General features: G+C 52.2%; 1 protein-coding gene and 2 long non-coding RNA genes across 5 annotated transcripts in view; 1 reads left to right on the forward strand and 2 right to left on the reverse strand.

Annotated features, from left to right (window-relative positions):
* Positions 1-8,605, forward strand: part of BLM (BLM RecQ like helicase) — a 91,229-nt gene extending 82,624 nt beyond the window's left edge. For all 3 annotated transcript variants that reach the window (XM_047735604.1, XM_047735606.1, XM_047735607.1), the window contains 3 exons: positions 2,850-2,972; positions 5,044-5,245; positions 8,243-8,605. In XM_047735604.1, the coding sequence (XP_047591560.1) occupies positions 2,850-2,972; positions 5,044-5,245; positions 8,243-8,420 (503 nt within the window). In that variant the 3' untranslated portion in view covers positions 8,421-8,605. The remainder of the gene's footprint in view (positions 1-2,849; positions 2,973-5,043; positions 5,246-8,242) is intronic.
* A 1,198-nt stretch (positions 8,606-9,803) lies between these two features.
* Positions 9,804-11,894, reverse strand: LOC125103777 (uncharacterized). The gene is made up of 3 exons (XR_007128494.1): positions 11,818-11,894; positions 11,022-11,027; positions 9,804-10,436 (listed from the first exon to the last, which is right to left on the reverse strand). It is a non-coding gene; the product is annotated as an uncharacterized LOC125103777 (long non-coding RNA).
* An 817-nt stretch (positions 11,895-12,711) lies between these two features.
* LOC125103776 (uncharacterized) lies at positions 12,712-15,335 on the reverse strand. The gene is made up of 3 exons (XR_007128493.1): positions 14,718-15,335; positions 14,322-14,434; positions 12,712-12,862 (listed from the first exon to the last, which is right to left on the reverse strand). It is a non-coding gene; the product is annotated as an uncharacterized LOC125103776 (long non-coding RNA).
* Between the last annotated feature and the right edge of the window lie 665 nt (positions 15,336-16,000).

The following is a 16,000-nucleotide window of genomic DNA, read 5'->3' on the forward strand; positions in this document are numbered from 1 at the left end:
TTGAGATGAAATATGGTCTTTAAGATACATACAGTGGGGTACCTGGGTGGCTCAGTGAGTTAAGCTGCTGCCTTCAGCTCAGGTCACCATCCCAGGATTCTGGGATCGAGTCCTGCATCAGGCCCCCGGTCATCAGGGAGCCTGCTTCTCCCTCTGCCTCTGCTCCCCCAGCTTGTGCTGTCTCTCTTTGACAAGCAAATAAAATCTTTAAATGATAATAATAATAAGACATATACAGTACTGTGTTATTTGGACACACAGTATAATTTTAATTTTATACTTCTCCCTCTAATGCTGGATGTTAGGATGTGGATAATTGTAATCTCTAATACCTGCTGTCACTCATTGATTTTTGTCTTCATTATCTGCCTGCTTTGATGATGTTTGGCTATGTTAAGTACGAATGTCTGTGCAATGAGGAGCTACATTCCTTATGAAAAGACATTATGTTTCATGCTTCTTTGAACCCAGATCTGGCACACTGCTTATCTTGAGTTCAGCTGACCTGAGTTATTTCCATAGCTATTTATTACGACCACAGTCATTTCTATAGCTTCTGACAGCTCCACCCAGAATCCTAATAAGAAAGCCCCTGGGAAGTAAAATAAGTCCCTCACATAGTTGACTGATTAATGTACACATTGCCTTCTGCATTCTTCTGTCATAAAATCTCCTGATCCACACCTCCTCTCTCTTCTGTTCCCATTCCTACCACCCTGGGTCATCACAGCGTCTCATCAGCTCTGAGATGCTGTCTGTTTTCCGAGACCGCTATTTTGTGGACTATTAAGAGAGAAAAAATTGTGCTAATTAAACAGTGACACAGTGCTTTTATGGAAAGAATTGTTTCTGATTAACTTAAATACAGATTTCTTATTGTATATAACTCTGTGCGTTATAAAAATCACATAAAATCATAGCAAGTTGATTTAGGTACTTAGAGAAATTCATATCCAAAACCTGACTCTTGGGAACCATTTGTGGCCTTGGCTATACATGTCTTTCCCTTGTGTTTTTTTTTTTTTTTTTTAAGATTTTATTTATCTATTTGACAGACAGAGATCATAAGTAGGCAGAGAGGCAGGTAGAGAGAGAGGGAGGGGGAAGCAGGCTCCCCGCCGAGCAGAGAGCCCAATGTGGGGCTCGATCCCAGGACCCTGGAATCATGACCTGAGCCGAAGGCAAAGGCTTTAACCCACTGAGCCACCCAGGCGCCCCTCCCTTGTGTCGTTGAGAGTGCTAGTGACACAGCCTTTTTAGCGTACTCCACTCTTCTCCCCAGCAATTTAACCAAATCCGCCAGTTAGCTGCTCTGATGTGATGGTGGCGTTTCTCCAAGGGTGCCAGAAAGCATCCGCGGGAGGCCGCACAGCTCTCCGGGATGCAGATGTCCTGCTGCCCCATTGGCTGTGGGCATCCTTTTCAGGTCCTGTTAAGCACTTGGTTGTGGCTCACGGAATCGTGGCCTTTTGCAGATACCTGCTTTATTCATGCCAAATCCCTTCCCCGTGACCCTGTGCTTTTCTGCATCACGGTCACTGCTCCAGTGTCCTCAGTCTAATCTTCTGGCCAACATTGCGTGGGGCACCCGGATACTGCTGAGGCCCCCACAGCATGGCCAGCCAGGACGAGGCCTCACGCACACGGGTGGGGGCAGCTGTTTGGCCAGCGGCCCCTGTCGGACACATCTGGACCTTGGGAATGGCACAGCGTGGAGCAGTGCATGTCTTAGAATCAAGGAAATACAGCATTTTGTGCCTAGGCTATTAGTGAGTTGCCTGCCTGGTCTCTAACTCCGGATAGGAACAGGAGACACATTTAATCTTCCACAATGTCCGCTGAAACGCCACCAGTTTCTCGAAGAGGGACAGATTTCTGCCTGCCTGCCCAACGTCATCTTCCATTAACCCTCCATAAACCTACTGGTCTGTCCCATAGGTCTCTTCATTTTCCTCTAAACACAGAAATTAATGTGAAAACTACAGATTTGAGATCTGCCCTTTATTTGCTCAAAGAGTAGGAATTGTCACTTCCTCACTCCCCAGAGCCAGTGCCTCGACAAATCCCCCAGACCCAGCCTCTGAAATGTGGATCTCTCTTCCGTCCACGTGCCCTGCCCGACTGTAGTTCCCGCATCCTGGCCTGCTCCCGCAGGGGCTCCTGCCTGGTCAGTTTCCTCCCTGCCTGACAGGTCATTTTCCATGCGGCAGCCAGAGCGATCTTTAAAACGACAGGCTTGTCTAGCTGCAAGACTGATGGGCCATCTGTATGCGGAGGACTCTTAATGGCCCACTTGTTCCCCTCCGAGGACTTGCTTCACCTGAACCACATGGCAGAGAGACTGGAGGAAGCACGGGTTTGGGTTGGGGGTGGAGTATGAATTCAGTTATGGGCTTCTGGAAGAGGAGATCCATGTCTGGAGTGCCGGGGAGCAGTCGGAGCTGGAAAGACAAATGTGGGTGTTCTCCGAAAACAGGGAGCATCAGCATGGCAGTTAGACAAGTCTTTGTTGTGAGAACAGCGGGCGGGAGCAAAAGTCTGGTTAAACTCTGAGACACGTAGCACAGGTACCCGCCTCCAGTCCCCCCCACACACACCCTTCTCTGTCTGCCCCCCTCTGCCCTGACTTAGCGCCTCTGCTGCTGCAATTGCATGATGGGCTCCCGTCCTCAGGGCCTGTCGCCTGCCTCTGTTGGCGCCAACTGCCGGTTAGAAAATTGGCCCGTGTGCCTGGTGCCCTGCAGTTAGTTGGCGCTTCACAGGCATGTGCTGAATGAGTGAATGAGCGTGAATTCAGTGGGTTTTCTATGGGTGGTAATTTAAATTCCTAATTTTATGCCCATGCACAGAATCTTTATCTTCTGATCCTGAGGTTTTGCTTCAGATTGATGGTGTTACTGAAGATAAACTGGAAAAATATGGTGCCGAAGTGATTTCAGTATTACAGAAGTACTCTGAGTGGACATTGCCAGGTACGGTATACAACTAACTGTGTTTTCTAGAAACCCGTTTGAATGTTAAGCAATGCATCCCACCGGATTAGACTTTTGTGGTTTCTGGATTGTGTTAACGCTTCCTCCACCTTGTCACACTGACGTTCAAGTGCAGAGCAGCCCCTGTGCTGTGCCAGGCAACTCTTGGAGGACACTGGCTCTTAGCCTTGCCCCCCAGGAAGGCCAGTGACTCGACCTGCTAGTAGGACCCAGAGGAGGACCTTTGGGCCCAGGAGCTCCAGTTCTGTTAAGGCAAGTGCCCAGGGAATCCAGTCTGGACTCTGCTAGCCATGGCAGGCCACAAGTAACTTTCTTTGTGCTTGGTTTCCTTATCTGTGGGAGGGACATGTTATCTGACAAGCATGTCTAAAGATAAAATTTAAGAGTGGAGTTTAAATGTTTTGGGAAAATGAATGTGCAATTGGAATGCTAGATAATCATCGTTATCAGAGAGAATCTGCCCAAGTGAGCGCATCACTAGCAGACAGTCCCGTAGGTTACAGTGGGCCAGTCGTGGAGCCCCTCACTGTGAGCCCCTTACTGAGCTACAGACAGCATGAACCATGAGAAGCTCAAGACGGAGCTCCTGTAGGAGATTCGAGGTCCCATGCCCTCCTCCCACATATTGCCCTGCAGTAGGGCACAACAGACGGGCCAAGTTCAATGATTCTTCTGTTTGTGTAATAGACAGCAGGGGTTTCTTCCCAAGGCTGATGGGAAAGATAAGCAGAATGAGGAATGAGTGCACATTTCTTTCAAGTTCTGTCCCTCCTCCTCCATTTTTTACCCATTAACAAAATGCTGAAAAGCGAGGTTTTTATAAATTCCTCTGTGTGGTAATTATTCCATTAAGAGCCTTGCTTTGAATATTGGTAGGAACTTAACATTTGTTTAGTGTAGTAACTTGTTTGGGAGGGGATTTTTGCCCACATAAGACGGGCTACTCTGTGGAAACAGCCCACAGTGTGGTGACGATCGCTCCCACTTACTGAGGGACAGACACCGTGCCAAGAGCTTTGCCTGTTTTGTATCATTCCGTCCTCACAACACCCCATTTCACAGCCTTTTTAGTGCCAAGTCCCACAGCTAGGATGACAGGATGACAGCTCCCCGTGTGAACCAGTGTTGGACTGACTCTGGAGTCCCACAGCTTAGACCCCTTCCCGCCAGGCAGGCGGGTAGCCCGAGGGGGAGCCGGACCAGCCGGGAAATACCTTCCTTGGGAGAATGGAGCTGGGGTCCCCATGACCCAGGGGAAGATTTCCTGCTTTTTAGGTGCCTTAGGGTGCCAGTACCTCATGGAAATTACCACCTCCTTTGCAAACTAGTGCTTTTGTACCAACCCATTTCCTGCAGAGTATGTGATACGTTCCCAACCATAACATAAAGAAGCATTTTTTTGTCTTTGAAGAGTATAATAGGGCCTAGGATTTTCTGGCACACTTTTACTGCATAACTGTTGTTCAAGAATGAGGTACAGAGCATAGTCTGTAATGTTTCTCTTATATTGGGCTCTTCTTTTTTTCAAGATGTGTTAAATTATAAATAAAATTGTCTTTTATATGCCTCTATACTTTTCAAAGAGCTTCACAGGATTAACTCCCAAACGATAACAGGGACACAGGCCGTTTACAACAGAGTATGAGCCACACCTGATGTCCTTAGTTAAGTTAAACTTTTACAAATTTCTGGGGTGCCTGGCTGACTCAGGCGATGGAACATGTGACTCTTGGTCTTAGGGCTGTGAGTTCAGGCCCCACATTGGGCATAGAGCTTACTTTAAAAAAGGGAGATTATCATAGGTTTCTTTAATAAATTCTGATCTTGTCACTTTAAAAGTAAAATTCCATTGAGGACTCTGGCAGAGTCCCCTGACATCAAGAAATCTTCCATTCTTGTGGAATTACTGAACCCAGGTGGCAGGAGGCCCCCAGGAAAGCAGCCGGGTATCAGCCCAACTGCGCCCCTGGTGGTGGTCCTCCCCATGGACCGTCATGGCGCCTGGGCCAGCGCACCATCAGGGACAAACATCTGCACTGTCCACTTGTAGCTGATGACGGTTCCCTGCGGAGAAGCCCGGGCAGCAGCAGGGGCACCGGAAAAAACGGCCCCGAGGAGTTTGATGAGGAAACACCCATATCTTCTCACTACTTTACGAATAAAACCAAAAATGAAAGAAAGAGGAAGAGGATGTCAGCCTCCCAAAGGCCTAAGAGGAGGAAAACTGGCTTTGGTGGCTCCAAGACCAAAGGGTAGGTCCTGCCCCATGGGCCATGGGGCGGTGGGTGCATTGGGGAGGAGAGTACAAAAGCCCCATGGCTCCGGTTTGCTCTGAAGCATTATTAAAATAAGTCATTGTTAAATGTTGCCTCTCTAGTTAATGGAGTAATGACTAAGACTGAATCCAAAACAGAAACATTTGTTTTAGATTTTTAAAATCTCTACTCCTAAGTTGATTATCACTCAAGTTTTCTACTTTGCAAAAATGTCTCCAGTTTTGACATTACCTTTGAAAAAAAGAGTTTTTTTCTTTATAATCACTCTCCTTAAGGTTCTTTTCCACCTAAAATGTTATGAATCCTATACTAGCTGAGTAAACAAAGGGTTTTGTTTCCCCATTGATTTTATGATCCCATTGTACTGCTACACTCTGCTTTCTCTGCTGCGGCACCTGCGGCCCCGCACACTCCCTGCCAAAGCTCCCGGCCCTGCGGTGAGACCTGGGAGAACCGACCTCCCAGCCTGTGCAGGGTAGCTGCGAAGACCAAACGAGAAGGTCAGTTAAGCCAGGCCTCCAGGGGCTGTGTGAATGGCCCCCACCTCCCGTCTCCCACCTTGGCCTGGCCGCAGGGCTGGGATGCGGTGGCTTTGGGGTGCTCCCTGCATGCTGGCGGGGCACGAGGCCCTGTCAGGTCCTGGCCGATGATCTGTGCAGAACTTCTTTTGTCTTCATAATTGCACTGCCCGTGCCCTTTAGGTGAGCAAGGTCTGGCAGGATCGGGACCACCCCGTCAGCCTAGAGAATGTGGCTCCCCAAGTAACCACATAATGTAACGGAAATGCTTACAGGAGAAAGGAAGCAAGTCCTCAGCAAACTTTTGCAAGCTATTGTGTTTTTCTTTCGCAGTTTTTCTACCTCTTTTCCTTCTGGGTGATAAAAAACAAAAATCGAGTGGGGGAAGAAAAAGGAAGGCAAATGTTACCAAATTGTCATTTTCTTGTTAAGTCCATAAACAAGCATCTTGTATGTGCTAATCCTTCTGCCAGGGTACAGAAATTAAAGGCATTAGTAAATGTTAGTTTCATTTTGTGGTTTTTAGTGCGCAAGTGACCAGCAGATGTTCTTCAGTGGGGACATTTTCTCATTTTCCTCATTTATTCCTCTCTTTTGGGAAATACTCACTTGGTCAGGAGCTCACAGAGTGGGAGGGGGATTTAAAAGGCGTCTGGTCCAGTCCCCTGGAGTTTATGATGAGGTAGCTGAGGCCTGGCCTGGGGAAGGCTTTTGTGAGGCTTTTCCCAGCCGGGTCTCAATTTCCCAGGTAGGACCAGCCTCTGGCTCACCCACACCTGCCCGGAGTCCTTTCATTTCTGCACATTATCCACGGAGCTCCCTCACACACAGTTCTGATCCTCCCATTCTTACTTGTTCGAGCAGAACCCACCATATTTCAGTGTTCATTGCCCTTGGCTCCCTTTGCAGTTTTTCCAACTTCTGTTTTTCAGAGTGAAGCACTTCGCCCTCTGGGTTAGAACCTAATCTAGGAAGAAGTAGTAAAACTCACACTTCTCCAAATGCCAGTACCAATTTGAATGCTGGTTGTTAATTAGCCTGCGTGTCTACAATGAGATTCTTTCCTAATCCCTTCTGACCAAAACCAGGGGGTTTTGTAACCTTTTTTTTTTTTTTTTTTTTTGACCCCTTGTAGCAGCCTCTTCTACCCGTCGTTGCCACTGAACCACGGGCACGGTTTCCCACAGCTTCCAGGCTGCTCACCTGGCTGAGAGTCTGCTCAGCCCCAGAATTCCGTGGCCGCGTGCCAGAAACCTTAACTCCCCGACCCGCCCTCTGAGCTTTACATCTTCCCACTAACACACAATGAACCTGTTGTGTTCTGGGCTCTCGGATGGCCCGGCTGCGGCAGGGACCGCTGCTGGCAGATGCTGCTGGCGTAAACATTAGGTTTTCGCTCAGGGCTTAATTTCTCAGCAGGAAATCAGCGCAGGGAAATTGAAGGCTGCTTCTCTGCCTGGTATTGCCCTCAAGCAGGAGATAAAAATGTTGAAAAAGCGCTCTTCCCCGTGGGCCAGCAGAATGCCTTTAACCAGACGGTGGCCCTGAGACCCTGGCCTCCCTATTCAGAGATGGGGAAGATCACTTGCAGGGATTACCTCTGGGCACTGACTTGGCTGGTTACAAACCATGGGGAGTAACCCTCGCAGTCTGGAGGGGCTTCTCCTATTTTCCTTGTAAGATGCTGGCCCTGTGGCTCTTCCCTTGCGTTTCCTTAGCGGGGAGAAAAGAGCTGGTATCTTCAGGTCAGTAAGGGAAGTGAGGTGCTGGCAGGACTTTGTCACAGGCTGTGGCCGGGCTTCTTAGCTGGTTTTAAAGGCAGCAATTGGGAGAGGAGAGTGGGCCAGAGAGTGAGCTGCTGGCAGCGTGGCCCTACAACACGCGCCAGATCCGAGTGCCTCTCCATTGAGCTACGTGGGCCACCTTCCCTGCGCTAGGGGGTTGGCTGTGAGGTTCCTCCTGTGCTCTGCCACTGCTCCCTACTCACCCACAAAGCTACCTTTCTCTTAGCTGCGCCAGCACTGTAATTCCACAGTGTCTGTTGTCTGAGCATCTGGGACCTTAAATCAAGGTATTCTCACCTCCTCACCTGGTCATAATAGATCGAGGACTGTGGATCTGGGCTCTGTTGTCCAGAGGGAAGTGTCTCATCATTAGCTGTGAGCAGTGGGGGTGGAGAGCAGGAACAGGGGGTCCGTCTCAAGTCCCCAGATTAAGAAACAGCCCTTGCCATTTTAAGGAGACAAATTGAGAACAAAATTGTGCGAAGGGCAGCAGTCCTTTATTCCTTGAACCGTAAAGGAAACTTAGGGGCATTTGTAGGCAGAAGTGCACAGAGATGCGGAAGAGCGAGGAAAATCACAGACTGATGATAGAGTTCAGCGCAGGTTGAGAGCAAGAAGATTGTTCACTTCTAATTTTACTTAACCTTTTGATTTTCTTTGTCACCTTTTAGGGGGTCCGCCGCATGCAGAAGGACATCTTCTAAAAGTAGATCCTCCAACGTATTTGGACCCTATTCATCTGTGCCTGGTTCTCAAGCAGCATCAGGAGCCCCTAGAAGATTGGGGATTATGGCTCCACCAAAGCCTATAAATAGACCTTTTCTTAAGCCTTCGTATGCATTCTCATAACAACCAGATCTCAATGTACATAGATCTTATTTCTTGTTTGTCAGCATCTCACCATCTGTGACCATAAAGCTGTTAGTTTTGTTAGACCATTTATAATTTTTACCCGTAACTATTAATATTTAAATAAATGCTTAGGGTGACAGTTCTTATTTTTAAAATAAACGTTTTCTTTTGAATAAGCATGATTTGCTGCCGCTGCAAGCCTTGTGGCTGTCGTTTCTCAGAACGTCTGAAGCAGCAGCTGAATCATCTCAGTGAGAGAAATTCTAAGCACGACATGAAACACAGAAGCCGCAGGAAGAGACACGCATGGGACATGGTGAAACTGTAAAACTGTGCAGAAGGTGACATAAACAAAATTAAAAGACAAATGACAGAGAAAACAGAAAAATATCTGACAAAGAATTAATATCCATAATACAGAGTACCTGTATCAATCATTTAAGAAAAAGAAGAAACGAGCTGGGTAGAAAATGAACAGAGGCTGTGACAGGCTCTTCCCAGAAGAAGTACAAATGGCCCACAAATATGTGAAAAACGCCCAGTCTCCCCAGTTACAAATATAAATTAGAACAATGAGATGCCATTCTTCTGTCTCTTAAGTTGTCAACACTGGATAATATCCCCAAATCTGGGGCCAACAGGAGAATGGCCAAACATTTGACTGGTGAGACTATAGGAGCTGTTTACAGTTAATACTAGGGAGGCCTCACTTTTGAAGACCTTCCGCGTATAGGCTGATGGGCCAGAGAGTCTTAACGTGGGATTTTAGCACCTCTTTTTGGAGCCCTAGTACCTCATTTTTTGAGACCTGTCGCCTCTTAGCTGTAAGTAACCTTGGTGACCTGTTTGGCGTCCCACTTCTCTCCTGGACCTCAGTCAGGAGAGTGGAACACAGGAGGCCCTGCCCTGGTGGAAGTTCCCGCAGTGGGATGTGGCTGGAAGCCCTGTGGCCTCTGCCCACAGGCTCAGTGCCGCGTGGAGCCTGCACCCACCGTGAGGGGCAGCCCTTAGCTGCACACCATCTTCTGTCCATGTCCACGTCTGTCACCTGGGGCTTTGGGCTCCACACTGAGTGGAGGAGGCTGGCCGGACGGGAGTCTGCTGAGCGCTGTGCCCTGTTCTCTCAAGATACCTTCCAGAGCTGACCTTTTCACAGAACCCATCTTCCCAGCAAGCTCTGACTCGCCAGAAGAAACTTGTCTGGGTGAGGAAAGGACACAGGACAAAGTAGCCTGTGGCTGAGGCTGCTGGGACAGTGTCCCGGGCACAGAGTCACCTGGGAGTGTTAGCGATGCATGAGGACATCTGGCAGGAGGTCACATCCTTCAACATGTGGCAGCTTCGACTTAGGGGCACAGGGGGGCGGGGGGGGGGGGGGGCTCTGCCCAGAGACATTGGATCATTTCCTGGTTCTGGCCTCAGTAGTTCCTTTACTGAGAGGCCTCTTCTGCCCAGATCCTGGAGACCACTATCTCCAGGGGCCTCCAGCGCCAGGGGGCAGAGAAGGGTGGTGCACAAGGAGCCACAGGAGTGGGGTGCTGAGGGGGACAGAGCTGACTCTGACCCTAACTCTAACCCGAACCCCAACCCCACCTCACAGCGGGAACCTGAGGCCAGCACAGGGTCCAGTGGCAGAGCAGGGCCCCACAGCCACTTCTTTTTAGAAATTCTGGATTGGAACAGGTTCTGGTCAGTTCATCGGGCCCCAGGAACAGGCACAGAAAATAAAAGTGGCCTCCTCCATCTCAGCCTCCAGCCTTCTCAGATGGCCCTGCCGGAGGGGTGGGGGGAGGGGGTTAGGGGTAGAATGCTGTGGCATCCACGTGGGGTAATCTCAGGACAACAGAAGCACAAGGACTTTTTTTGTGTGCCCCTGGCAGCCAGAGAGAGCCAGTGACAGCAAAGCCACCGGGCCCTCCTGGGGTTTCCGTGCACAGAAATTACCATGGCGCAGAAGGAAGGTGGGAGACGAGTCTACCAGAGTTCCAGCCTAGGACCTTTCGCTGGCCCATCCTCGCGAGGTACAGGAAGGCCTGGGGGTGGGGGGCGTGGGAGGGGTCTGGGGCTCTACCGCCTTCCCCACCAGCCCCGTGGAGGACACAGGAAGGATTAGAGTCTGACTCCTGTCCCACCATGAGGACTCAACAAGCTGACCGGTCCTTGCTTACTTTTAAGGACAGGGACCCCACTTCTTCACAGAAAGAGAACAGACCTGTAGAACCCACTCTCTGCCAAGGGCTGTTCCAGGAATTTTCACATAATTTAATTAATTCCTTTAATCCCTCCCAACAGCCCTGGGAGGCAGGCACATATTAGCCTTTTTTATGCAGAAACCACAATTCAGAGAGGTTATGTAATTGCCCAAATCCACACAGCTAGGAAGTGGTGATAAGTAGGGTAAGGTCCATCCTGGTTTGCCCTGACAAGTCCCTGTCTGTATTTGCCGTCCTGGTGTAGTAATCCAGAGCGCTCCCTTGCATTCCTGCAAGTGCTCCAGTTTAGGTAATAGGCTGTAAGGAATCCAGGTCCGTGCTTTTTCCTGGACAATCCAGCCTCCTCTCTCAACCCCATCTTTCCATCTAAAGCCCCAGGGGCCACCTGCCACTACCAGCTGGAACATCAGACCCCTGGGGGCAAGCCCCAGGGATAGGGCTGCAGAATTATCAGCCAGCACAGCTGAGCTGCGGTTTTTCTCCAGAACAGGAGAAGAGGAAGTAGAGGCTGTGGTCCAGGCCCCCTTGCTCTTCTTAAGAAACTGTTTTCCTGTGACTTGGAGCTGCTCCCAGCCCCTGAGGCCCACCTACCCTCGGGTGGGTCTCATAGGTCTCCAGCCTTGGGCTCCCACCCTGGCAGAAACATCTGGGCGGAGAGACCATGGCCTTGTGGGCCCATTGTGAAGGCAGGGTGGAGTCCCCAAGAGCCTCCAGCGGCCACTGCTCCCTCAGTGCAGCTGCTACAGCCCCCATGTGGCCTCATAGATGGTTTGGACAAGCCAGCTGGTGCGACGTGCTCAGGGGAATCCAGCCATGACCAGACACTCTCTCGCTGGGAGGCATGGCTTCAGCATCTGCAGCTGGGCAGCACCGCTAGAACTGCTGCACCCCTGGCTTTGAGAAAGCTCCTGCTTTCCAAAAAGCACTCGTTCTGTTCTTCTCACCCCCAGACTGGCTTTCCTCACCAGACCTGTGTTCTCTGCAGTGGGAGGAGAGGGGAGAGGGAACAAGACCCCACCATGGTTGGGGTGGCTGCTGGGTCCTTATTCTCCTAGTTGTTGGGGGAGGACAGGGTGAGAGAGTAGACAGAAGTCCAGACTTGAGGCCACAGAACCCTGGAGAGGGGAGGCATCCCTCAAGCAGGGATGGGGACCTGAGGCTGGGTTTCTTGGTGTCCTCACAGCTTCCACCATCCCACAGAAGGTTCAGTGACCACTGGCGACCATCGGTGACTCGGATGACCCCTAGGGCTACTCAGGATGCTGGAGTTCACCCCACAGGGCCTCCATCCCTTTGGGTCCCACACAGGGCCTGGCATACACACAGGCCACAGGCGTCAGCCTGTCCCAGCACATGTCCCCAGTCCCTGCCAGGAGCCTTGAGGCCCCACAAAGGTCAGACCCTGGCCCTTTGCCCAGCTCTGGGTCAGAGCAGAGCACGCAGGTCCCTGCCTCCTGCAGAGAGAACTCCCTCCATGGGGCAGAAGCCAGAGCAGCGAACCCTAGAGTGGAAGGCAGGGCAGTGAGCTGAGAACCCTGACCCAGCTGACCTTCGCAGATTTAGAAAGGGTCTGAAGAACAGCCATGAGACTGATCCCAGCCAGGAAGGAAGTGCGTCTCGGAAACCAAGACCTCCGGCTGGAGTGCTGCCCATACCCAGCACCCTTGGGCCTCCCCAGTGAGGGACCTCGCGCCTCTCGTGACCCTCGGGAGGCTGGAACCCTTCTAACCTCAAGACAGAAGCGCGAACGTCTGTGGCGGCTGTGGTTTAACAGTTAGTGCCAGAGAGAAGTCGCCCACACGAGCCCTGCTGCGACTCACTGTCTGCACGTGCACCGCGAACACGGGGACTGCAGTCCCTCTGTCACCGCCGGCTCCTCGGCACCCAGCCAAAGCCACCCAGCGCCTGCCACGCTAGGTGAGTGACCTTTGTGTGCTCCGTGGCTTCTCTGAGCCTCCGTTTCTCATCCACACAATAAAGGAAACCCCGGGTCCCTGTGTGCCACAGTGGCGATGTGCTCCACTGTGGTCCCCTACTCCGCAAACCCGAGCTGCCCGGAACCCCAGACTCGGGCATGGCCCCAGCCGTCAGCAAACTTCAGTCATCGAGGGAGACAAAATCCCTCGTGCCCCAGGAGGAGGAGAACAGAGCAGTATGTGGGGTGCCGGGGGAGCCCCCAGGGAGGCCTAGTCCAGTTTTGGGAGCACGAGAAGGGAAGTTGAAGCCCTGAAAAATGAGGAAGAATTTAGAACAAGAGAAGGAGACCCCAGGCCAAAGGGAACCATGAAGGTGAGGGCTGGAGGTGTGACAGAGCACGGCGGTTTGGGGGCCTCCCCGGGGTTCAGGACAGGCCGGGGGAGGTAGAGACGCCGGCCCACACAATCCCAGCCAAGGAGTGCGGGCTTGAGCCCAGGCAAGGTGCTGAAGCAGGAGAGAGCGATGATCTGATGTGAGTGTTAGAAAAATAGCCCTGACCACGGGGTTAGGAAAGATCAGAGCGGGTGAGCTGGACGCCCACAGACAGGCAGTAGGCCTTTGCTCATACAGGGGGAGACCGTGGCAACTTTCAGGGTCACAGGTGACAGGAGCAGACCGATCCCACCAGCCAAGGCGGGGAAATGGGCAGAGGCTGTTGACATGCTCTGATGACACCCCAGAGAGATGGTCACATGTGTGCGTGACTCCAGCAGTCCCCACCGCTCCCCGGCAGGAGGTCACTGTTGCCTGGAGGGTCCGCTTAGGGCCCCTGGGCTCGGGATCTCCCCCGCTGTGCGGGGTGTGAGGGATGTGCGTGCGCCTGTGTCCTCTCTGTTGCCCACGCCGCCTCCCCCAAGCTCGGCGAGTGTTCCCTCAAAGGCCACACACACCCCTGCACAAAAAAAAATCTAGCTCTGTGCTAAGTTATGTTTTATGGAAGAGCATGTGGTGAACGCACTGCTCATGGGCCTGGGGAGTCACCCACAGCGGTTGCTGGGGAGCATGAGGGTGCCCCCACCTCCCTGTGAGTCCCTGCTGCCCCACCTACCCTCCCCGGAACCCCAGGCCCCAGGGGGAGGGCTCGGTGGCCATGCAGCTTGTAAACGTCAGCTTTCCTTTTCTTAAAAGCAGGCTACAAGAACAGCACGGCTACTAGAGAGAGAGAGAGAGAGAGATTGTGTGAAGGTTGCTGACCAAAACAGTAAAAGTGGCAGGACTGTGGTCATTTTTACTTTGCTGAACTGATTGACTTTTACAACAAGCTCTGTATCATTTTTATAATCAAAGCAAGGACACAGCCACTCAGCCACCTTGGGTTTAGCTTTGCTCCAGAAGGGCTGTGGGGTAGGAACCCCTGTGGACTAGGAACAGGCAGTGGGCCCCACTGGGCCAGCTGGCGCCAGTGGCTTTGGACTTGGACGGGGAGGGAGGCTGAAAACCTGCCTAGCTCTCAGGCCAGGGGTCCCAGGGCTCCTCCAGCCCCACTGGCTCTCTTTTCCTCACCTTCTGGGAAGGGTGAGAGGATCACAGAGCCAGCCCGCGAACCTGCTTCTGAGAAGAAAGTGACCCTTCTTCTCCCCCTGACTGCCCTCCTCACTTCAAGGGGACAAGCACCCTGGGCTGGGTCACCTGCTTAGGGGGGGTCCCCTGTCGTGTGTGTTTGCCGACGTTTCTGGTTATCCGAGAGCGAGCAGATTTCCACGTTTACTGATCTGGAGATGCTTCCTCTGCCATGTGCGAAGATTCGTACCATCACCGGCCTCTGTTTCCAGCTCCCTATTCTCTGCGACGTGTCTGGAGTTGTGACGTGTGGGGAAGGTTCTGGGGAGGGGCGGGAATTCAAACTTGAGTCCTTCCCGCCTGTGTAGGGCTCCACGGGGTAGCCGAGAAGGCAGAGGCCTAGGGTGGTGGCTCTCGGCTCTGGCATCTCTACCGGCTGGTGCAAAGCGCTTCTGCTTCAGAAGATGAGGGCTGGGCCCGAAGGTCTGCAGTCCTGACGAGCGCCCCCGTGACACTGATGCCGCCAGCCTCCCCCGCAACCCGCATTTTGAGATCCCCTGGCCTCAGGTAGAGGAAAGGGTCAGTCCCCAGGGTGGATATAAACCTGGGCTGCTGCGAATTTGAGTTCTGGGCCTTGGCCAGGGCCTTCTCCTCTTTCACCCTTGCTTTCTGGCGATGACGAAGCTCCCTCCATCTACGATGCTGAGCGAGCCTATCAGGTGGGACAGAACCGTCCAGAGGGGGTTTAAGAAGGTGACAGAGGGACAGCCTTGCTCAGGGGGAGCCCTTTGCAGGGGTCACGAGAGAGCCAGCCTCTGCAGCCCCTTCCAACGCCGAAGTGCCCCTTCACCTGTGGCTCTACAGCCGGGAAGCCGCCACAGACCCGCCATTCCCAGTGGGCGCTGTGCAGAGCGCACCGGGTGCAAAGGGAACCCCCTCGGAAATGGTGGGAACAAGTGTAAGCTGACATTTCCCAGGCCTTGCCAGCCTGTGGGGTCAACTGGGATCACATTACTGGCCAAGTTTGCCTGAGAGCGGAGTTCATGCCACTTCGTGATACGGTCCATCGGGGACTCTTAGACACGGGGGCCGGGGCGCCAGTGTGTTACAGAGGCTTTCCAGAAACGCCATTTCGGGTGTTTACTTGGCGCCTGCTCTCTTTGCCCAGACCCAAGAGGATCCAGCAGAGCTGAGGACAGAGTTGTCTCAGAACAGAGCACGCCGGCCTCCCCTGGCTGTGCACGTCCCCAGCTCACAGGAAGGACAACTTGTCACAGCTTCCTGGGTCAGAGGAGTTGAGGTCAAAGGCCTCCGGTTGGGTCAATATATTGCATGACCTCGAGTAACTTAACTGAACTTTCCTTTGCCTCAGAGAGATCAGAATAATGAGGCCCGGTGGTATTGGTGGTTAGGGAGATGGCAAAAACACGTGAGCGTGTGCAGCCCGGTGGCTGGCCCTCGCTGGATGTGGGTAGTTCTCATTCCAGCAAAGATCCCCTCTATCTACTTGTATGTGGCCTCTCCGTGCCAGAGTTGACTGGCGACATATGTGGACCTCGTTCTCACTCAGTGGGGTCAGCCATTCTCAGCCTAATCCTCTCATAAAATTGTTCTCTCCCAGAGATGTCTGCCTCAGGCATGGCCACCCCCAGCCATCCAAGCATCATAAGCATCCAGATTCTGGGGTTTTGAAGATTGGCAGAGAGCACCCCGTAACGTAGGGGGCCTTCATCTAGACCAGGAGCCCCGGGGAAACGTGAGGAGAGATGGCAGAGGACGTATCGACTCCCAACTTGTAAGTTTTTATTTGGGAGTCTGCGTGGATTTCTGGGAAAGAGGTCACTACTCTCATTAGGTTGTCCAAGGGGCCAGCACGCCTGACAGTTT

Source organism: Lutra lutra, chromosome 7 (assembly GCF_902655055.1).
Source record: "Lutra lutra chromosome 7, mLutLut1.2, whole genome shotgun sequence".
Taxonomy (NCBI): Eukaryota; Metazoa; Chordata; class Mammalia; order Carnivora; family Mustelidae; genus Lutra; species Lutra lutra.